The sequence below is a fragment of the Bos grunniens genome, chromosome 26 (genome assembly GCF_055505025.1).
Source record: "Bos grunniens cultivar Pamir isolate PY7600 chromosome 26, Bosgru_T2T1.0, whole genome shotgun sequence".
Taxonomy (NCBI): domain Eukaryota; kingdom Metazoa; phylum Chordata; class Mammalia; order Artiodactyla; family Bovidae; genus Bos; species Bos grunniens.
In genome coordinates this window covers 46182452-46200625 of record NC_141190.1, presented here as the reverse complement: position 1 = coordinate 46200625, position 18174 = coordinate 46182452, and the positions used below count along the sequence as shown (strand labels likewise).

At 46.8% G+C, this 18174-nt stretch overlaps 1 protein-coding gene and 1 pseudogene across 9 annotated transcripts in view; both read right to left on the bottom strand.

The window, feature by feature from the left end:
* DOCK1 (dedicator of cytokinesis 1) overlaps positions 1-18174 on the bottom strand; it is a 562075-nt gene that overhangs the window by 488009 nt on the left and 55892 nt on the right. For all 9 annotated transcript variants that reach the window (XM_086377709.1, XM_086377710.1, XM_086377711.1 and 6 more), the window contains exons 2-6: positions 17780-17863; positions 10661-10701; positions 6851-6906; positions 4316-4412; positions 943-1091 (exon numbers count right to left, since the gene is read on the bottom strand). In XM_086377709.1, coding sequence (XP_086233835.1) covers positions 943-1091; positions 4316-4412; positions 6851-6906; positions 10661-10701; positions 17780-17863 — 427 coding nt within the window. The remainder of the gene's footprint in view (positions 1-942; positions 1092-4315; positions 4413-6850; positions 6907-10660; positions 10702-17779; positions 17864-18174) is intronic.
* On the bottom strand, positions 179-455 carry LOC147344533 (large ribosomal subunit protein eL39-like; annotated as a pseudogene).

The window sequence follows — 18174 nt, the reverse complement described above, 5'->3', positions numbered from 1 at the left end:
GGGCGGTGCCCTGCTGTAAGAGGGAACTTCTGCATGAGACCTGCTCCTGTAGAACAGTTATATGATCTTTATATCAGAAGTACAAATTTAGGGGGCTGGATTTCTTTTTCCCAAAAGGTCTCACAAAACCACTAAGCCAAAGCACTGGTGCAGAAAATCTTACACACAGAGAAAAATCACCTTCCCGATAAAACATGCTCGGCTGTTCAGACAGCAGTGATGTTCTCAGAGTGACATGGTAAGATGCCAGTGACCTGGACACAGCATAAACGTGTGTGCCCCCTCAGATGGGAGGCTCCTTATAAACTCAGCTTGTGTCTCCTCCAAGGTCTTCTTCTGGAGTTCTACCTGATTTTATTACCAGTTTTCATTCAAATCCATTGGGGAGTGAGACCATTCTGCTTTTGTGTCTTGGCCAGGCATCACCTGATCCTGAAAGTCTTGTGAGAAGACATGGCAAGGAACAAACTCGACCGGACACAGGATGGCAGAGAAAAGAAAAAGAGACTTGCTGGCTTTATTTTTGTTTGCCAGATCCCTACACTGGTAACAAATTTCCAGGTGCCCTTTGAGGTCTCCTCCAACTTGCAGAACGTCGATTCCACAGAAAGAGACCTGATGCCTGCTACTACACAAAGTACCCTCATATCTAGACTCAGGGTTGAATGCTGTCAGCAAAAAGGAAAAGTTCCTGTCGGGGGAATTGTTGTGATAAGGACAGGTTACCCCATCTTCTTGAAGAGAGTACGTTTTAACAATGACTCAGAAAACTCCAGATCCGATAGAAAACACCTCATGCTTTTAAGAAAAAAAACTGTGCCGTTATATTGACATTAGAAATTTTGTTGGTCGTAAGATAGGATTTTAGTCTCCTAAACGCTTAATGGTGATACCATTATATTGGTTAACATAAGCATGAAATCATCTTTTGAACAAACAAACCTGTTTCCATAATCAATTTTGGCAGTGACCTTCTTCTTCAATTCCTTGAGCTCATCCTGCGGCAGAGTTCCAGAAAGAATCTGCGACCGCCACTCGATAAGGTCGTAGATCATGTGTCGAACGCTCCGGAACATCTCCCTGTTATCTTGCTAGATGAGGGGGGGAAACCAACTGTTAAGTTCTTGACTTAAAAGAGCATTGTAGTTGCTGTTTATGTCAGATTAATGGTGTTTTCAGCTTGGAACTGAACACATTAGATGGAATTAGGCTCCTATCACACGTGAAAAGATTAAAAGGATTAAAAACCACGGACAATCTTCCATATTCAGGCCAGCGCTCCGGAGTATGTAGCCCTACACCCAAAGCGGACCCAGGGCAGGATCTGCACTTGGGGATCCCAACCAGCCCGTGAACTTCCAGTCTCTGGACCAGGAAGGGGCAACCCTTGAAGCTCCCTGAGGAAGTGCCCGGTCTACAGGTCTTGCCTAAGGAATCTTCAGAATGGCCTTTGCCCCGGTGATTCTCAGCACTGAGAAACCCAACCCGGAGCCCCAGCTGTCAGTTGACTACACGAGGACCTAGCCCGAGGCTATGGTGCATTCTGAATGTGCAGAGAGGCTTCTGCAAGAGGCACTATCTGGATCTACAAGCTCTTGGTGCATGTATAGCAAAAGGGAAATACACATGAGATTCAAACTTCACACCTACTTCTCACTTTCTACATATTTCGAGGGATTTGATGGTACAAAGAAAAGCAAGTTCTGCAACAGCATGAGAACAACTCTTCAAGAAAATGAAGGATTAACCAAAGGAAAACAAACCCAGTGGTTCTTTCCAAGAATAGAAATCTAGGTGAAATCCAACTATTTAGATTTATAAATAGTTTTAGATTTATAAAACTAAATCTATAAACAGATTTAGGTTTATCTAAATCTGAAATTTAGATAAAATTCTAAATGTCAGGGTGCCAAAAAAAAATGTAACTGTGGTCATTGCTACCTTTTAAAATAATGTCTTCTCTGCACAGCTGAACTTCACACCTCCGCTCTTTATAGCATCTGACCTTCTTCTTAGGAATTGCTAGGATCCCCTCCACTCACTCAGCCTATCACGCCCTAACAGATTATTTTCTATCCTATAAGTTCTCCTTGTTAGTATCATCCTAATCCTAAATTCCTGTTTATGTATTTATTTATTGGCCATGCCTTGTAATATCTTAGTTCCCTGACCAGGGATTGAACTTGGGGCCTAGCAGTGAAAGCACCAAATCCTAACCACTGAACCACCAAGGAAATTCAATAATCTTGACTTCTTAAATGAAAACTAATAATCAAAATTAATGGTTTATTATAAAATTATGTTTGTTTCCCTCATTAATTCTCCTTGTCTATTTTCATAAAGCATTACCAAATAACTAAAATCCTTAATATTTTCTTAATCTTGTCTATTGCCACAGAGCAGAGGGAAACAGAACATATAAAAATATTATAAGCAACAACAATACATGTGCATATATATAATAAGCATATCTCTTTGGCTTTGCACAAACCTAACGGTGTAAATCCCTAACAGGCAAAGGTAGATTTTTTTTTAAAAAAGGAAACCAGGTGATGGTTAGGAGTGTCTGTTATGGAGCTGTATGGCTAAAACCGTGTCCACTAACATATTAGTCAGCATCAGCTCCTGTTTGTTTTGCCATATTTTTGTCTAAAAATTGTTAACATGAAATATCAACTCCAAAATTGCTCAGATTTATACAAAATATTCATGGTTAACTTTACGCCTCTAGGTTTTTGAGAACATTTGATGAACAATTACTGCAACTGCTTATTACTGTGTATTTATAGGAAACCACTGTATAATCAAAAGCAATGAGGCTGCCCAGAGAGCAGCTGTGGGACTGAGAAGTCTTCTATGTTCCCCAGAAACTGATGCACGGCCTTCCCTCCAGCGTCCAAGCTTTGCGCTGACAATATCAGCAGATGAGAAATCAAACCCTTAAGAGGAATACAGACCTAACAAAAGGTAATCTTCTGCAAATATGAATTTATGTGCAAAGAAAATGCCCCCAGGGATACACAATGGAAGGTGTCAGGGCCCCAACCCTGCCGCATTAATAAGGCTTCTTCCACAATCCGGAGAACTGGGTATCTCACACGAAGCCAGAATGGAAACCATGTCCCTGCCTCTAAACAGACTCGCTGAGACCTGGAAGACTATGTCACTTTCCTCAAATGGTAAGAGGCACCATCTCCAGGCAAACAGTGGCAGAGAGCCCTCACCCTCTACCGCATCCATGAAGAGGCACCTGCAACAGTTTAAAAGCAGATTTTCATGTTCATGATCGACATAAACTCAGGGAACTCCAGCTCCGGCGGCCTCGGTCAGTGTTCCAGCCTAAAAGCAGCCTAGTTCCCTTTTCAGTACAGGGAAAGGTGAAACCCACAGTCCCTTCCTCAACGGCCACTTCACTGCCATCAGCATGGCCGCACCTGGCACAAAGCTGGTGGAAGGGCTGCGGCCCCAAGGGCGGCCAGACTATAGGGCAAGGCTGCCGAGCATGACTCGCTCCCATAAGTTCTGCTTCTGAGGGTACCAGAAAAAGCAAAAGTAATCCTTTGGCTCAGCAGGGTTCAAAAAGACCTATTCTCTATTGCTAAGCTCTGATTCAAAATCCCATCTTCAAACCTAGAGTCTATTATGCAGAGTGAAGTAAGTCAGAAAGACAAATATCGTATGTTAATGCCTGCATATGGAATCTAGGGGCTTCCCAGGTGGGGCTAGTGGTTAAAGAACCTGCCTGCTGATTCTGGAGACTTAAGAGATGCGGGATTGATCCCTGGGTTGGGAAGATCCCCAGAAGGAGGGCATGGCAACCCACTGCAGTATTCTTGCCTGGAGAATCCCATGGACAGAGGAGCCTGGCGGACTACAGTCCACGGGATTACAAAGACCCAGACACTGAAGCGACTTAGCACGCATGGACTCTAGAAAGACGGAACTGATGAATCTATCTGCAGGGCAGCTAGGGAGACACAGATATAGAAAACAGAAATGTGGACACAGGAGAGGAGAAGGAAGGGGAAGGGGAGGGAAAGGGGGGCACGAATTAAGAGAACAGTACGGAAACATACACATTACCACACGTAAAATAGACAACCAGTGGGAATGTGTTGTGGGACCAAGCTCAACTCAGTGCTGTGACAACCCACAGGGGAAGGATGGGGTGAGAGGTGGGAGGGGGCGCTTCAGGAAGGAGCGCACATATGTTACACCTGTGGTGATTCATGCTGATGTATGGCAGAGGCCAACAAAATATAACGCAATTATCCGCCCATTAAAAGAAACACCCACAAAAGCCCCATCTTCTCACCACATAGAGCTGCCTCCAGATGGTAGACCATTCTCGCAGGGTCGTGGTGACCTCCTGTATGAGCGGGAGGTCACCTGGGATGACCGTTTCATGTTGCCTAGGAGGAGAGGAAAGGGCAGAGACGGCAACAGCTTCATTAAACAGAAGGGCACCTTGTCAACTTCACACGCAGGTCATAGCATGGAGAGAAAACATGCAAATAAGACTGAGCCCACGTAGGTCTCCATACGTCTCTAAGAACGACAAGTAATTTCTATACAGAGCCCGAGAACGTCTACCTCACACGTCAAGGTAAGATGAAAGAGGCAAATAATATCCCATCAGGACGTCAAGGTCTGAGAAGTGGAAAGTGTATTCATAATATGTGTACCCATCTATTTTATAGATGTCATAAATTACCACCAATCTGTGTGGCATTAAAACACAGGCTTGGGATAAGATGATTTTTTTTTACATTTTCATCCTGCCTAAAACTCACTCTGTGATAATACACGAAGCAGTTATCCTTGGCGAAATACGGGCGAGGTTACAGCTTTCCAGTGTCCACAGGCGCCCTGATCACCAATTTTGATTATCCTCTTTCCCTTGTCTCTCCACCCCAGAGAGTTAACCCTTGCCTTATTCTTGACTCCTGATCTATTTGTCCATTGCTTTTTATTCAGCAAACTGCTGTTTTCCGGTTACTTGCTCTGGGTCAGGCATTGCACTAAGCAGAACTCCTAATATTTGGGACTGAGTCAGACACCGAATTTGGTGGCTTGTGAAGTAAGACCACCTGGGCCCAGAGGCCCTGAATAGACAAGGCTCCCACACAACATGCAGTGTCCAGGGGGCACTGAGATAGGTCCCCACGGCCCAGGCAGGATCCTGACTGTAGCTCGCAATGGAGATTCAGGGCTGCAAGGACTCAGTGATTGGGGTGAGGGGGGGGGTCTCCAAGGAAGAAACACAGGAGTTCCTGAGAGAGGGCCACTCCCTCTGGAGAGGTCTGACCACGTGCACCAGCGGGAGCAGCAGGGACCAGGAAGGGGTGCATGGGAGACCACCCCTCACAGGAGTGCTTTTAAGAATAAGCCTTTGATGGGACATCCTCAGCGTCTCTCACAGGACATGACTGTTTCTCAGTAAGGATGCTGATGAAAGTGTGGTTCACTTCGCTCTGTGATGTCATCCTTACAAAGCTGCTCCACTCACAGTGCGAGGACATTCAGCAGTGGCTGGGCTGCCTTCATCTCACAGAGCTTGAGTTCCGTGCGAAGCCCACTGGGCTCTTCCTGCTGGCCAGCAGGGACCTGGAGCTCAATGAGACCTCAGTTTCCCACATGGAGAGGACCTCCCTTACCCACTGCGTCCTGACCTCCGCTCTAGAGCCTTCTTACCTTCCTTCCTTAATTGGTCTGATCTGTCTCTTGGACTAAGTGCCAACTGGTTCTCAGTCTTAACCCAGTGTCTGCCTGTCCACCTGTCTGGCGGGGTGTGACTCTATCTATCGAGAATCAACAGTCTCTTGCACCCTTTTCTATCACTCTTCCTAATTACATTTTACATACACTCATCTGTATACCTCAACGTGCATTTACAAAAATTATCCCTATTTAGCCCAGCATCCATGCTGATCCTGATACAAAGTGATGTAAAATACATGAAGAAAATATTTTATTCAACGTTGTTCACAGTAGGGTGAAAAGTTTCAAAACTTTCCTCGTTTTACTTCCCTCTGAAATTTCACCTACAAAACAATTTCTCAGTAGAAAAAAGGACCCTCTTACAGGTCATCACATTGATGCCTCTAAATTATTTCCCTCGTTTTAATGATGCACCATGGAACCTCAGAGCCCGACCCAGTCCTTCTCATATGTTCAAAGTACACTGCTTGGGAAAGCAATTTCGCAATCAGCCACAGAGATGCCATTATGCAGTAATCATATGATTAGTAATTTTATCATTTACATATTTAATGGAGTGCGAAGATGTAGCAGAGACAAAAAGGAAAACATTTTACTGTTCCTTCTCCAAGTTCACACCTGGCTATTCATTTGCCATTCCTGCCTAACGGGTTCCTGTTCTACAAATGTCCTCTTAATGATCTTATACATCAGTTTTATGACCTCTAAGAAACATACATCACAATCAGGCAAGACGTAAATTCACACACGCCCCAACCGAACAACTGTTGCTTCACTCCCCACTGAATTTGTATCACAGCCTGCAAAGTCTTCCAGAAAAATGGATTCAGGGCTGGGGGGCTGTGCAGCCTTTGCTAGATGGGCTGGCTCACAAAGGAAGAAGCAGGAAGCTTTCCAAATCCACATGGCATTCTAGGCAGTTGGCTGTGGTTCCAGTGCTGACTGAAGACTCCCTAAAGGCTCAAAGTCATGTTGTAGACAGCTCCAGATCAGAAGTCCTCCCCCGCTAAACTCCTGTCACCCTGGATCAAAGGCACCCACTGTTCAACCCCAACGTCGCCCTGCAAAAAGCAGCAAGGTCAAATGCAATCACTGCACAACTTCATTTAAACATCAAGACCAGACTCACCCTTTTCCTTCAACTATGGCTTCTTTAAGATGGATGTACGAAGCAGGAAATATACCCTTTGGGAGGAAAAGAGACAAGAGGTTGTAGCATTGATATGAATACTAACTGTCACTCAAACAGCTGTCCCCCCAAAAAAGGTGGAGGTGAGGATGACTGGATCACTATGAAATCCATAAGCCTTTATGCTAAGTCACAGCATGGCACAGAAAACAAAGTGTGAAAGACGGCAACTGAATTCACTTGTGTTTCAAAGAGGCTGCAGAAGTCTTAGAAGAAAACAGATGCACACTCTGCTCGCAAAGGGAAAGTCCCATGGGACCTTCCAGTGTCTTCTCCGTAGGTCACACCTCGTATTGACTGTGGACACAGGCAGATCAAAAGTCAACCAATGCCTAAAAACAACTTCTGATGATGGCCTCTGACAGCTCTTCCTTTCGAAATACTAAAATTGTCATCAGAAAGTGAGTTTACACGGTCGATCATCACATTCGCGCTGACTACTTACCTGACCCACGGAGACTCTCTCATCCATCTCCTAACAGAGGAGCCAGCCAATAAAATACAGCAATAAGGTACATTTCACCCACCCTGCCCGGCTCCAGCAGGGGGACATCAGTTTATCTGCAGATGGTGCTCAGCAGCCCCCACGTGAACAGCACACAAGGCCCGACAGACAATTCTGAGGGGATGGCTCCTCAGGAGGACTGTCAGTCCTGGGCACTGTACGTGAAGGGCCAGGAGCTTCCCCAAGAGTTCTGGGCCTGCTTCCTGAGCAAGTGCAAGTCCCCTCCTGGAAGGAAGTAGAGGTGAGCACCTGGAGGGCAAGAGCGGGGCACTGGGCGTGGGGGTCTCGGGCAGCGCGGGGGTCTCGGGTGGCGCAGGGGTCTCAGGCAGCACAAGGCAGACAAGGTGCAGCTTCCTGAGATGCCACGCACGCAGCAGAAAGTCAATCAGCAGGAACAGTCACCTGCTGTGAAAACAGGAGCTTCTGACTGGGTTTCCCAGGCTTCTGACCCCAAAGAATCAACACAGGAGATCCAGAAACCACGCAACTCATCCTGCTTGGAATGGAAGCGGGCACCACTGGTCCCTGCTCCTCCTGTCTACCAAGAAAGTGGCCGCACTTCATGTAAAAAAGAATTATCACAGAGAGGGAAGGAGTCAGACAGAAAGGTGGAGGCTGGGCAACACAGAGGACCAGGCGGACCTGCTGCGGGGACACCTCCAGCCACCAGGACGGATCCCGGGTGCACATTTAAGGTCAGCAGGTGAGCACTGGTTGGTAGGTGGGATACATAAAGCAATGAGTCTCGGCCATGCCCACGTCCACAGGTAGAGACACCTCTCAGTTTCAGTGAAGCTGCTCTCGACAACCATGGGGTCACAGAAGGGACAACGGAAAAATGAGGCTGGACACACCTGGAGGCTTGAAATGAGCAGCTTCTTCAGCTACAGTGATCAGGACTGGCCAGATCTAGAGCTCATTTGTGAATACCGGTAAGAGGATACTTCCAGAACACAGGGTCAGGTGCCTGGGAGCCAGTCAAGTCCCTTCTCTGCCACTGTGGGAACTGGGTGGGCCAACGCAAAATCACAGCGTCTCTAAGGTGTCAGTTTCAACTGTTAATGAAGGTTTTAGATGGAACGATAAACACACCCCTACCCAGCTTTGTGAGCTACAAAGTCAGGTCTCTCTAGTGCAGGGCAGGAAGGACGAGGGCTCACGGAGGCACTGGGGAACCAGGAGACACCCCTAGTTGGGGAACTTGGTGAAAGTGAAAGTGAAGTCGCTCAGTCGTGACCGACTCTTTGCAACCCCATCGATTGTAGCCTATCAGGCTCCTCCGTCCATGAAATTTTCCAGGCAAGAATACTGGAGTGGGTTGCCATTTCCTTCTCCAGGGGATCTTCCCGACCCAGGGATTGAAATGGGGTCTCCCGCATAGTAGGCAAACGCTTTTACCATCTGAGCCACCAGGGAAGAGGTACCTGACACCAAATACCAAGCAAGCATCACAAGTGAACCACTTCCCTGGGACATACCTGACCTGTGAAGTTGCAACTTTGTCATGGGTGGACGGGGAGTCCGTGAGCCTAAGGTCATTAATAAAGTTCTCAATTGTGGCTTTCTCAGATGAAACTGAGGTTTTCATCTGCAGGAAAACATTCTTCTTATTTTTTCTTAATTAAAGTATAGTTGATTTACAATGCTGTGCTTATTTCTGCTACACAGCAAAGTGACTCAGTTATATATTGTTCTTCATCTTCTTTTCCATTATGATTTATCACAGGATATTGAATACAGTTCCCCATGCTATATAGTAGGGCCTTGTAGCTTATCCACCCTAAGGGATTAGTTCACATCTGCTAATCCCAAATTATGGAAGAGATAATCAGAGTGAAAACAGAACTTTCTCTGGAGAGAGCTATTCCTCCAGCCACCAGGTTGGCATAGCCCTCATTCAGACCTCAAGACGCCAGGTCATTGGATATGAGAGACTCACAGTCCAGTCTGAGCTCAGCAGCATCAGGATGGAGGTCCTGGCTCCAATCTGCAGAGCTGGCTCAGCAGGTTACCCAATTAGCATCTCTCACATCAGGACAGACTGCCCGAGAGCTCAGCCTGGACACCTCTGAAGTGACTGCTACCACAGGATGGACACCTCTCGCCTGTCCAGCAAGGGCTGATTGCAGAGAGTCTGGGGGAAAAATAGAGCAAGAAGGCCCTGCACTTGGACAGCTGGCCTTCAACAGCCTTAGTCACAGGCTCAGGACCACAGAAGGAGCCCAGCCCAATAAGGAGATAATGAGATGCCAAGTTAAGAAACAAAAGCAAAAGGAACCATGTGTCAAGCATAATTAGATTTTATAAGGTAACGTGGACAGCCTAACCACAGCTTAGAGTGAAGGGAACAGCCATCATTAGGTTCTGTGAAACTAAGAATGGAAAAGCCACAACAGAACCACGCACGGGTGTGTCCATGGCAAAGATCACGGTGTAATTGCACGTCTTCACCCCAGAAATTCAAACAACCACGCATGCAAACTGTCCAGGAGGCAGAACCTCTTTCTTCGGCCAGCAGACGTCAGTAGTATAAAAATAATTACAAGCAAGAAGGGAAGAAGCCGGCATGAGCGCTGTAGATCTGCTAATTTATCATTAAGGATAATGCAAAGCTGAAAATCGTAAGCGGTAGTCAGTCTACCCAGATCATTCTCTTACACAACCTGTTCTTCAACAGGATGCAGAATTCTACCAGGAAAAGAAGGTCCCAGCTCTCAGGACAACAGGTTAACATCATCCCACACAGCCCAGCCATTCACTCATAGACACGAAATGACAATTTCTACATATATATGCTGTTCAGAAAACCATACGGGGGAGGGAGGGAGGGATGACTTAGGAGTTTGAGATTAACATATATTCACCACTTTATAAAACAGACAGCCAACAGCAATACTTGTTCCAACCAAGCACAGTATGGAACTCTATATTCTGTAATAACCTGTAATGGAAAAGAATCTATAAAAGAATAGAAATACATATATGTGTGTATAACTGAATCACACTGTTGTATACCTGAAATGAACACAACATTGTAAATCAACTATACGTCAATTAAAAAATAAAGGTTTTTTTAAAAATTTTTTAAAGAAAACAATTCAGGGTAGCCTACATTTCATAAATTCTCTTAATTCAGAGAAAGAGATATATAAGGACAACTCTTAGGCTCCATGAGACAGAACTGATTTCTTCTCCTAGGGTGATTTATGAAGGGATACGCACTGTGGTTAATACCAGGGACTTACCTTCTTAGACTTTTTTCTTAAGGTGTAACCTCTGTACCACCCTAAACAAACACAAAGGTGAGATAGTTAGTACAAGGGACATTACAGGGTCCTAAACAGCACCTGCCCACTGCCTAGAACTCACTATCTGCAGAACCACGGGAGTCAGCCTGTCATAGAATTCAGTCATCCTAAGGTTTGCAGAGATGCTTTGGGGGTTTGTAGAGATCATCTCAAAACCAGGCGTGAAGCCTTGGCAGGGGGCTTCACACAAAGATCTCCAGCTCCTTCGTCTCCATCAGCCGCACATGGTCCTGAGGGTGGCAACCAGCTCCAGGAGAAGAAGCCGCCCTTTGACCACGGAGCCCTGGGCAGGATCCGGGGTGCGCGTTTTCCTGTCTGTCCCTCGGCCGGATGGAGCGGGGTCACTGCCAAGCACACATACCAACACCCTCAGATCATCAGCAGCGGCAGCACAACAGAAATCCTATTGAGAGCCGACTTCCTCCCCCTTCGAGATGGAGGGGGGTCTGGGGGTTGCCGTGCAGCAGTCACATCACACAAAGTGCTTCTGTGGTGAAGACTCAGCCCCCAACAGGAAGCACCAGGCCCAGGAACACGGGCCCACCTACCCCCTCGGGGGCTGGCCTAGATTCAAGTTCCCATTCTCTCCACGTGGGAGGGCAAGCAAACAGCAGAAGACAGAGGGAAATGCCCAGTGGAAGAGACGTTCAATGCTGGGCAGGATCTGACCACACCCTCGGCCCCTCCGATCACGCTGAGGGCAGAAATCGTTCCTGCCAATGCTCAGGGTCACTCACGGCTGGTCACTCACCTCCCAACGACTCTGCCACACACTGAATGTCTCCCGAAACACTTTGAGGGTGCTTCAGGCCACCTCGCTCCAGGAGAGGCAATCAAAAGCCTAGACAAGTTCCACTGTGCTCCCCAGGAGCAGAAGGACATCAGCCCCCAACAGAATGACAAAAAGACTGGGAAAGCACCAGCTGGGTCAGCTCCCAGAGACTAACTAAATACTAGGCTTTTAAAGAAGGCCGAGCACTGAAGAATCGATGTTTTTGAACTGTGGTGCTGGAGAAGACTCTTGAGAGTCCCTTGGACTGCAAGGAGATCCAACCAGTCCATCCTAAAGGAAATCAGTCCTGAATATTCATTGAGAGGACTGATGCTGAAGCTGAAACTCCAATACTTTGGCCACCTGATGTGAGGAACTGACTCTGAAAAGACCCTGACGCTGGGAAAAACTGAAGGCAGGAGGAGAAGGGGACGACAGAGGATGAAATGGTGGGATGGCATCACCAACTCAATGCCCATGAGTTTGAACAAACTCCAGGAGATGGTGGAGGACATCACATGCCAGAGGAGCCTGGCGTGCTACAGTCCACAGGGTTGCAAAGAGTCAGGCACAACTTAGCGACTCAACAAAGTCACCAATAATAAAGTAACAAACAGTCAAATGCTGGAAACCAGGGATGCGTGAACGAAGATGCCCAGAAACTGCAAATGGACCTGTATTCCACCAATGACCAGACACCTCTCATAAAGCAATGACTTAACAACCAGAGGAGGAGTGGAAGCAGGAAGGGATGGAGTTAAAATCCTCTAGGGATTATGAACAGACGCTTTCTGAGCATTCAGAAACGAAGCTGCAAATCGCCAGGAGCCTTGCGAAGGATTTGCTAAGACCAAGATTCAACCAGTGAACCCACTTCATTCCTGACAAGGCGACTACACGGTGATAAGGGAGCATGGTGGACCCAATGTCGAGGTCTCAGGGCGCATTTGGAGGATTATCTCCTGATAGCCCTCCACCATCTCCTGGGTGGTTTCCATCTGCCCAGCCCACAATCGGTGCCCACCTGGGTCAGTGTTCACAGACAGAGATGGGAAAAGACAGAGGGTCGATGCAGTAAGCTGTTCAGAAGGCCATATTTAATGTAGAGGACTGCCCACTTTCCTGTGATTTTATCCCTCCCATATTTTCAGTGTTACCATGCCCTTTCTTTCCTAAAATTGACATGGGATAAATGTCCCAGAACATCTAAGGAAATACTTCCAAGGGACGAGAAAAAGACAGAGCCCAAGACAAAAATAAGCAAAGTTTATAAACACTGTAGAGAAGAAACCCAAAAGAATTACATATGTATGAAGAGATGCTCCAACTTACTAATAACCAGATTGAAACACATATTAAATCGACAGTTTAAAACACAATTCACTAGAGTGAGGAAAATTCTAACGCTGCAGGAGTCAGGCAGCCACCGGCACAGAGGAGGGGAGTGTAGACAGCATGACCAGTGTGGGCAGGACCCTTCTTCCCCGAAGTATCCATCCCCGCACCCCGGAGCTGCCGCGTATCCAAAGACACTCGCACACCTACTGCGCTCCGTGGGGCAGACGCAGGAGGCAGGACAGGTGCCCATCACTGGGAGGGTGGCTAGTGAAACGTGAGGGTCACACAGAGCACTGAGCGCCGGAGACTGCAGCCTTACCAACAGGGCTGCGTCTCAGAACACAGCACTGAGAAACAATGTAAACACAGAAGGAGCGCTTGCGCGTGTTACTTGCTCAGTTGCGTCCGACTTTTTGTGACCCCATGAACTGTAGCCCTCCAGGCTCCTCTGTGCATGCCATTCTGCAGGTAAGAATACTGGACTGGGTTGCTAGGCTCTTCTCCAAGGGATCTTCCCATGCACTGTGCAGGCAGATTCTTTACCATCTGAGCCAAATGAGCACTACAACCACATTTATATACACAGAAATATATGCGTGCCAGCCAGTACAGGCGACACAAAAATTCACTTCAAACACAGCAGAAGGGTTTCCCAGGAGGGACTAAAAAAAGATGAGGAGCCTTTTTCTTTTCGTTTATGATAATAGATGGTGGTTTCTCTTTTAACACCTTTCCCAAGCAAAAGGAAAACCTAGGGTTTCCCTTCTCAAGAATTTTTGCATGCGTTATTCCTTCCAGCAACTGAGCCCCCAGACTATGTGCCAGAGGTCTCACCAGAGAGAGCAAATGTAGAAACAGATTAGACCCAGTTATTTCTAACCTCCAAGAGCAGGTTCCCCTAGGACAAGCAAGGCTCAAACCACGAGCAAGGGCAGAGACTGGGGATCAAGGGCAGAGGACAACCCCTCAAAGGCTTCACGGAGGGCAGCAGGGGGACATGAGAGGATGACCTGGCTGCTGCTCTGGGGGGGACAGGCCAGGCACAATGAAGCCAGGAGCAGGGAGATGCATGGCTCGTTGAATTAACAAGCTGACTCCCTTCTTCCAACCAGGCCTCAACCAACCAGCTCCAAACAAGACACACCCAGCTCCCCAAGAGACACCCGCCCAACGGCAAGAAGAGGTCAGACGTGGTCCTCAAAGTCAGGGAGGGCCCCATCCAGCCCAGGAAGACGGAAGCCACATACGTGCACATAGCAGAGCGTTTCCAGCAGAAGGACCAGTGCGCGCACACTCAAGCGCAGGGCGGGTACCAGTGAAAACAGGACCAGGCAGAGCGAAGGAGGGGGGCGGCGTCAGAGAGGAGCCCAGGGAGGATCACTCAGACAGAGTCTTTGAGGATGGCTCCAGGTTATAGTTAGGAGGAGAAGGGGGGTGGCGGGTGGGCAGAGCAGCCTCTGCAAAGATCTGCTCACACAGCATCTGAGAAGCCCCCAGCAGCAAGGCTAGGACACACCTGAGGAAAAGGCTGGGGCTCAGGTGAGACAGGGGCTTCCCAGGCAGCGCAGTGGTAAAGAATCCATCTTTCAGTGCAAGAGACACGGGAGATGCTGGTTCGATCCCTGGGTCGAGAAGATCCCCCGGAGGAGGAAATGGCAACCCACTCCAGCATTCTCACCTGGGAAACCCCATGACAGAAGAGCCTGGCAGGCTACAGTCCATGGAGTTGCAAAGAGCTGTACATGACTTAGCAACTACACAGCAATAACCAGGGGTTGGGAATCCGCCTGCCAGTGCAGGCGACGTGGGTTCAATTCCTGGTCCCGGGAGATGCCGCCTGCCGCAGGGCAACTAAGCCCAGGCACCTCAACTACTGAGCCCACGCGCTCTAGAGTCTGGGATTCACAAGAGAAGCCACTGCAATGAAGGGCAGCCGCCAGTCGCTGCAACTAGAGACAAGTCCATGCAGCAATGAAGACCCAGCACAGCCAAAAATAAACAAAACCAGAAGCATTTTAAGTAGTTTAGGAATTGCCCTTTAAAAAAAAAAAAAAAAAGGACCTAATGCTACACATTGTCCTTATTAAAAAGGAGAAATAGACAGAGCCAAGCAGCGGGAGACTGCTGCGTGATCCTGAAGACAGAAACCAGGGCGCCGCACCTGCGGGCAAGGAATGCCAATGAGGACAGCAAAGGAGCAGAAGGCTGGAGTGACCCGTGGGGCGGCCTCGCATTCTCAGCCCTGCCGACCTTGACCTGGAGCCCTTAGCCCCCAGAACAGTGAGAGAACACATTCCTGTTGTTTAAACGCCCCACCATGCAACACTTGTTACCTCCGCCCCAGGACACCCAGAGGCGGTCTTCAAGGACCTGGAAAGAAAAGGGATGAAGGTATGTCGTGGAAGAAAACAGATGATGATCGCTTTGAAAAATCCGAATCAAGCTCGAGCGCTGCGTTTTCATCACAAGAGCACTTTCCTAATCTGGGTGCAATGCTGCCCTGTCCCTCAGCACAGCATACACCCCTTGGAGATCTTTCTGGAAATAAGCAGGTGGCAGGACCTGTGCCTGCTTGGGCACTGGAGAGTCACTTTATCAACACCAGGGACCTGGGTTCACTTCTCCTGTCTGACTGACCCTGGACCCTGCTTATAGGGACATAGGCAGGGGTCCTTATAGAAAGGACCCCTCAAAGTTCCGTCCACCTCCACGGTGACCTGGAAAGTTCTTTTCTTTGCTCTGTGCTCCAAGCCTCCATGAGCCTGAGACGGACAAATTATCCATAACTTGCAGGTAAATGTGTTCTCTGAACCTGAATATAAGGAGTGATCATCTAGAAATTATATTCTCTGGAGCAATCCCAGCAGTATCCTACCCTGAACAGGATCACAAAGAAAAGGGAAATGAAATTTGACAAACAAATAAATTTTCTTAGGGGGAAAATGTGGAAGGGGCTGAGAAGAAAAGAAGAGAATGCCACAGGCTAACACAATCCACAAAATTTAAACAGAATGAGAGCAAAGAGCAGGAAAACAATTATTCCATTGTAATCCAATGACAATTAAGTCACCAAGTTTCCCAAAAGCAATGCGTTCCCCCTACGCATTTCTCTGATTGGATTTTAACTAAAACCAAAAAGGCTGTTGTCAAAGAAGGGGAATTGGTTTTCCATTACAGGGTCTTTACAAAGACTGGAATATTGTAATCAACACTTGGAAGATGGATGAGCCCAGAAACCAAATGCTCACTGAAGACTCCTTTATCATGATGTTGGCCAAAATGTCGATGCCTGCCACCATTTTCGTTTAAGTTAAACGTACAAAAAGGATCACTGACTTGCCGAAGGAGTCTCCTGTTTAAAGAGTGCATTCTTCCTATGAAGCAAAGAACCAGAAGTCACAGCCCCCACTACCCGGGGTTGCACAGGAAATTGCTATCTGTTCAGGAATGACGTCACTGTCCACTGTTTATTAACCAGGATTTCAAATGCAGCTGACCCGGGGCAGAAATGCAAAAAAAAAAAAAGATATAAGCGCGTTCTTCACCTGAGATCAGAAAAGTGTCTGAGATGAGAGGTTTGATCCTTAACCTCTAGCTAATTTCTCCGTTTCCTTCCAGCCACTGGCCATATAAACTGGGGGCAGATAAGGCGATCCAACTGTCAGCTGTAAAAACTGAAAATAAGCAGAGGATACCCACGGGCAGCTACTCGTTCACACAGTAAGGAGTATGTCTATTTCTGCATCATATCCGCTTCTAAGCTTACGCCGCGGAAGCTGATTTCCACCCACAGTGGGACATTTTTTAGGGTAAAAGGTGCAAATGGAATGGAATTCTAAGCCAGATGAGGAAGTAAGGGACACGAACATGGGTGTTTTAATGAGTTTATGTTTCTCCAGGTACACGGGAGCAAGCTGCAGCTTGCCTGATGCAGAAGCTGAACGAGGCATCACTCATGTGCAAAGAGGATTCCGAAGACTGAGTGTGAAGTTCAATCTGTGATTACTACAGGATGTCTGCAATTTTCTCGCCCCGCATCTCCAGCCCACCTCCTCCCGGGAGGGGTCTGGCTAAACCCGATCTGAAAGCAATTTTGCTGTTGGAATTACCAATTTTAATCAGTTCTCTTTATTCCTTTGTTACATGGGAGTCACCCTTCCAACAGGAAATAGAGCCACCAGTGCCACAAGACAATCTCACAAAACATCCAGATGTCAAGCCCATCACTGCTTCTTCTCTGTGCAGCAATAAACCGCAGCATGAAATGAAAGGGGTCCTGTTTTAATGATTTGCGAAACACTAATACGAAAACCAACAGCCTGAAAAACCATGGACACTGGGAAACCACTGTCCCCAACAAGGGTATTTATGGGATAATTACAACAACTGCTTCACTGGACCATATCGCACACAGCGGCAACAATCTTCGTTCACCCCTCAGAAAATGGGGTCACAGATTTTTTTAAAAAGGATTTAAGACATGATAATTTTGGTTCCTCTCAGGAAATTGTTAACAAGTCTAAGTGAGAACATAAAAAGTCTTACCATTCACATCAAACACCTCAAAACACTAAGCCAAACACTAAACTAACCTTAAATGTATTTTAAAAAAAAAAAAACTTTTTTCAAGCAGTTATGAACAGTCAAGATGTATATACATTCATTTGCAAAGAAAGGAAACAACAGTGTTGTAAAATAAGGAAAATGACTATTTCAACAGAAAACTTCAGAGGTTAAAAATTTAGGAGTTTAATTTTAAGTTCATCTTAATTTTTTTTTTTAATAAGTTCAATAACAGAAAACCTCACCACTGCCCGCTCCTGACACTGCGCAAGAAAACCAGAAGTTAAGTGCTTTCCTAACAAGGTAATGATTGGCCCATTAGGTACTGAAAGTGTCCTAACCACACAAAACATAAAAGGAAACACACCAAAATAAATACGCACCTTCGTACGTTTCCAGGATGTGCACAGCGTCTCCTATTTGTAAAGAAAGTTCATCCGCTCCCCGTGCATCATAGTTATAAAAAGCTGTTCAGAGAGAAAACAGCAAAGAAGCTATTAGTAAAGGTGAGATTATGCTGGCTTGTTTTTGCCTGTTTTTAAGACTGAAATATTCTGCCTTTGCCTGGATCATCCTCTCTGATATCCACAAAAGGAGCCTTTTCTTTCAAGGGTCCTCAGTTTAAGTAGAAGAAATTCTTAACCACTTATAACACCAGACAACCACAAGTGGTTTATTGTGGTAAAATGATGTGAAATTTGCCTTTTTAATCATTTTTAAGTGTACACTTCAGTGACGTTACATTCATAATGTTGAGCTGCATTACCACTATCAATTT